General features: G+C 35.4%; 2 protein-coding genes across 5 annotated transcripts in view; one reads left to right on the plus strand and one right to left on the minus strand.

Moving 5' to 3' along the window:
- Nucleotides 1-3,693, minus strand: part of LOC107671713 (vesicle-trafficking protein SEC22b-A-like) — a 5,092-nt gene extending 1,399 nt beyond the window's left edge. Inside the window, exons 1-4 of one of the 3 annotated variants that reach the window (XM_016464650.1) lie at nt 3,641-3,693; nt 2,149-2,255; nt 1,813-1,922; nt 1,459-1,619 (exon numbers count right to left, since the gene is read on the minus strand). In XM_016464650.1, the coding sequence (XP_016320136.1) occupies nt 1,459-1,619; nt 1,813-1,922; nt 2,149-2,223 (346 nt within the window). In that variant the 5' untranslated portion in view covers nt 2,224-2,255; nt 3,641-3,693. The other 2 variants (XM_016464652.1, XM_016464649.1) reach the window with 2 other exon arrangements.
- Nucleotides 3,081-4,928, plus strand: part of LOC107671715 (uncharacterized protein C1orf21 homolog) — a 17,198-nt gene continuing 15,350 nt past the window's right edge. For both annotated transcript variants that reach the window (XM_016464654.1, XM_016464655.1), the window contains exon 1: nt 3,081-3,194. The gene's annotated coding sequence lies outside the window, so the exon portion shown is untranslated. The remainder of the gene's footprint in view (nt 3,195-4,928) is intronic.

The following is a 4,928-nucleotide window of genomic DNA, read 5'->3' on the forward strand; positions in this document are numbered from 1 at the left end:
AAAATATTTATGTATAAACCTATAATACTAATAATTAAAATTAATGATAAAAGAGTTTATCTCACAATTCTGATTTTTGTTTCCTCACAAAAAGTGTAAAAAAAGTATGAATTACGATATAAACCCACAATTCGGAGGAAAAAAAAGTCAGAATTGCAAGATGCAAACTAATTTTTAACTTAAAATCGTGAGATATAAACCACAAATATGAGTTTATAACTCGTAATTCTGAGGAAAAAACTCAAAAGTCTGATTTACTTGTTTTATTATTTAATTGTTTTATTCCGTGGCAAAAACAAGTTTCCACAGTCTTTCACCAGTTTAAAGTGGAAGTGAAGCAGTCAGTCAAGTTTACATTATTTAGTAAAGTGATTTCCACTTTGATAAAAAAATATATAACAAACATGATTAATGTAACCATTTTAAAGAAAAAATGTTGTTTTGTTATAGCTTTTGGAGCAAGGGCGCCGCCATCTTGCAGTACCACCGCGTGTGACGTCACGGGGTTGGTTCGCTCCGTTGGCCAGTGAAGTAATACAAGCATTTCTTTACATTTTGAACACACGCTTGTTTTGAAATGGAGGAAGACGAACTTGAAAGCACTGTCGAGTCCATAATAAGTGTAATTGCCTATGCATTTGAGCCAATACGGCAATGGGACCGAGCAGTTAGGGGTTGAAGTCGTGAACCTGCTGGTTTGGGGTAAAGTGCGGATCGGAAACAATACTCGTTTACGTGGATACTTCTCAACACTGTCATTCCGATGTGCTTTTGTGTGCATTTGAATGATATTGCACATGAATGATATTGCATGAAGTGTTGTTTGTTTACATCACGTTGGGCCTCGCATTATGAAAACAATATGTTTGGGATACCACGATCAAAACTTAGCATATAGACAGTTTGTAATCATGTTTGTTATATATTTTTTTAATCAAAGTGGAAATTACTTTACTAAATAATGTTAACCTAACTGACTGCTTCACTTCCACTTTAAGGGAGTTAAAGTAAAAATGAAAATTCTGTCATTAATTACTCACCCTCATGTTGTTCCTTCATCTCTACTGCGTTACTTGTGGACGTGCATTCATGACAGTATCATGACGCGAGCGTGTGGCGGCGCTGACCCAGATCCGGCGTAATGACGTCAAAAAAGTATTCTCGTAGCTTCGTAACTTTACAGTTGAACCACTGATGTCACACGGACTACTTTGTCGATCATCTTGGTACTTTTCTGGACCTTGAACGTGGTAGTTACCTTGCTGTCTATGGGAGGGTCAGAGAGCCCTCAGATTTCATCAAAAATATCTTAAATTGTGTTCCGAAGATGAACGAAGGTCTTACGGGTTTGGAACAACACAAGGGTGAGTAATTAATGACAGAATTGTCATTTTTGGGTGAACTATCCCTTTAAATTGTGCTTTCAGATTGCACTGATATAAATAAGATGTCTCTCACCAAATTCGATAAAAGAGTACGGCCGTGACACTGAAGGGACCTTTGTCCCGTACTGCTCACTGAATTCTCCCTCCAGATCCTCCAGATAGGCAAACGCCAGTTTCTTGGGGAATCCTGCTTCACATAAGACCAAGTAACACACTCCTTTCTCAATGACGTAACTGGAAAACAAGATGGGTTTATGAAGTGTGATGTCAATCAACCACAATCTCTTTTTTCATCTGTCAGGCTTTATTTTTAAATTTCATTTCATTTCATAATTCTAATAATTCATAATTCTATTTCCCTAAAATAGAATGATAACTCTATACCCTGTCTGTTAGCAGGCACTGTCAGCTCAGTGTCAGTACTTACTGAAAGGACATGGCTCCCGCCTCTAAAGTACAGCGCGCAGGACTCTGCTCGTTCAGTTTTCGGCAAAGCTGCTTGGCTTGACTCTGGTATCTCTGTAAGTCTCGCCCTGACTGTAAAGATCATTACATTCATGTATTATGTAAAAGTGCTATACAATCAAAATAGCAATAACAGAGACTCTCTGTAAGGCACTGAAACTTCTGAATGAACTCGCTCATTTACATCATGTATACTTTGTACAAATGTTGTAGTTTGTTGTGTTGACGTGGGTTCACACCACTGATCTATGATAGAGATATTATTATCATTATATAGATATAGATTGCTCGTTCTTACCTGCTCGTCCTCTTGCATTGATGCAGCGAGCGGCAGGCTGTCGGCGACACGAACAATCATCGTCAGCTGCACCATTTCGCCTGTAGTCTTTACTCTTCAACTTCGGTCTGTTTTAAAGTGAAGCGATTGATTGTTTGGCTGAATGGCAGAAAGTGACACATTTGAACTGACAGCAGAGTTCAGATGAGTTGGCCGGAAGCGGGTGTGTTACCTCAAATTCTTCCCGGCTTTCGCATTCCAAAGGTTCCGATTATTTATTTATTTGTTTGTTTGTTTATTTATTTGGTTGTTTATTTGTTTATTTATTTACATAAGAAAAAGATACAAACAATTATAAATGGTTGTACAATGATAACACTTTTTTTGTGCATTTCTGGGATTTTTGTGCCCAAAAGAGATATAAAAATGTATAGTATGAAATCTATAAATAAGTTACAAAAATGTTTTGTATGTCTCTTTTGTTATATAATATGTTATGTTATGTTATAACATATATATATATATATATATAGTATTTTTTAACATATATTATAACATAGTTATATAGCTATTACATTTTTGATAATTATAAATAATAATATGAATGTCAATTAAAAATGTAAAACAAATAAAAAACACCTGCATGCTTTAAAAGGCTTACGATATTTGGATTTTTAGAAGTAAGAATTATTTTTACATAATGCTTAATTTAATTTTCAAAACAATAAATATATGTTTTTGGGTACTAAATCTACTTCGGAAAAATTCGCAAGCAAATGTCCGATAATAAATTCACAAATGCCTTTCAAAACAATTGTATAAAAGGACAGACCCGCACGTCTCACTAATATATTTTTATATATTTTATAAAGCACTTTTATGTTTTCGCAATCTGTAAATCTGTTATCAGGTGAACTGCTCTGCGCTCGACTGCTTTTGTCTGTGCGTCCGACTATTCAGTGCATCGATTATTCACGTCTGTGGGCTGATCTGTGTTGAGCTGATTCCGCTTGAACGGGTTTCTCTGATCACGAACAGCACGATTAAACTCAGCATCTGCACTGAAGGTAAGATTAGCCGCATGAAATGGTTTATTATGCCCTTACCTCATTCTGTGTTCATAATTGGAATAATTCCGAGTGAAACGTATCTTTGTGTTACGACCATTGTTGTTGTCCTGTTCATCACATCCGCTTTGATTTAATGTGCATCAATAACAGTTTGAGGCTGCAAATGATCTGCAGTGGGAGTTAAGCTAGCCGTGTGTTTGTTTATTATTTGGTTATGGAGTGTTTATTATTATGCACGTTCACTGCTAGGCCACATTGCTCGCTTGCTGCAATCCGAGTTATGGAAGGAAAAGCCGTCATGGGTGCTCTATGATGAGTATTATTCATATTTTTTGCTTTTAGGCCATTTTTGTTAGTTCATTGTTTCGTGCACAAACGTATCGCACAGCGCATCTTTATGTGAGTCACTTGTGTTTGTGTGTGGTGTGAGTAACGCTTCTCACCTCTGAGAGCGATTAGTTCAGCCTCATTGGTTGCCTGCCACTGCTCGCAGCTCTTTTGATGCCACACAAGGGCCCTTTATGAGCGAGGCTCCAGCTGGACGTCTGCTGCATCTGTGTTCTGATTGGATGATTCTCTTGCTGGAGAAATGACGTCTTGAGCAATTATAAAAGCCTGCTCTTAGGAGACAGATTGTTTTAAAATCGATGACCACGTTAAAAATGTGCCTTTATATATAATATACATTTGCCCATTTTTGTTAAGTGTATAAGTATTTACACATTTAAAGGGATAGTTCTCCCAAAAATAATAATTCTGTAATAATTGTGGACCGTGTTGGGGAAAGTTACTTTTAAAAGTAATGCATTACAATATTGTTTTACTCCGTAAAAAAGTAACGTGGAACATTAAAGAGAATGTGTGTGTGCACAGAGCTGGGTAGTAACTGATTACATGTAATCTGGATTGCGCAATCAGATTCCAAAAATTAAGTACTTGTATACTAATTAGATTAAATTACATTTTAAAATACTCGTAATCAGACTAAAGTTACTTTTTATTAATATACATGATTGCATATTATTCACACAATAGCAATAAATTATTCATAATTTATTGATTCTCCCTAATTGCTCTATTTCGTCTCTTAAATGTTCCTTTCTAAAATAACCTACCGCTTCTATATATTGAGAAAGTCTTCCAGTTTTGTGGACATTCACACAAAGACCAGTCATTAGTCAGGCCTTTGGCCACTGGATTTACAAAAATAATTTCAGGTTTAAGAAATGTTCCAACACTGCATCAACTACTGATGAAAACATACATTTTTATTTGAATTATCACTCAGTAGGTTATTTAACCATCTATTGCTATAGTTTTGGAAGGCTTTTCAAACACATTAAAATGTAGCTACAGATTCAATAAAATAAATTATTTTAATAATTAAGTTATAATTAAATCACATTTGCATGTTCACGGTAGGGTTGTGACGGTGAGGAAATTTTCCCACCGGTTAATCGACGTGTGACAACACCGGTAATACCGGTGTTACTACCCAATTTCTTTAGCCTATATATAAAACATATAACTTTTATTAACAAAATAAATAAAAATACACCATGCTATTGGGCAGGCTATGCCTAATTTAAAATAACAAATAACTTGCATAAAGTTTAAATAGCTATACAAAACTGAAAATAAGTAAACGTATAATATATAACCAAATAAATAAGAAAGTAGAACGTTTATTAGCAAAACGAGTAAGAAAGCTTGGAGGCACGGCATACACCT

The sequence above is a fragment of the Sinocyclocheilus anshuiensis genome, unplaced genomic scaffold, assembly GCF_001515605.1.
Source record: "Sinocyclocheilus anshuiensis isolate Anshui unplaced genomic scaffold, SAMN03320099.WGS_v1.1 scaffold524, whole genome shotgun sequence".
Lineage (NCBI taxonomy): Eukaryota > Metazoa > Chordata > Actinopteri > Cypriniformes > Cyprinidae > Sinocyclocheilus > Sinocyclocheilus anshuiensis.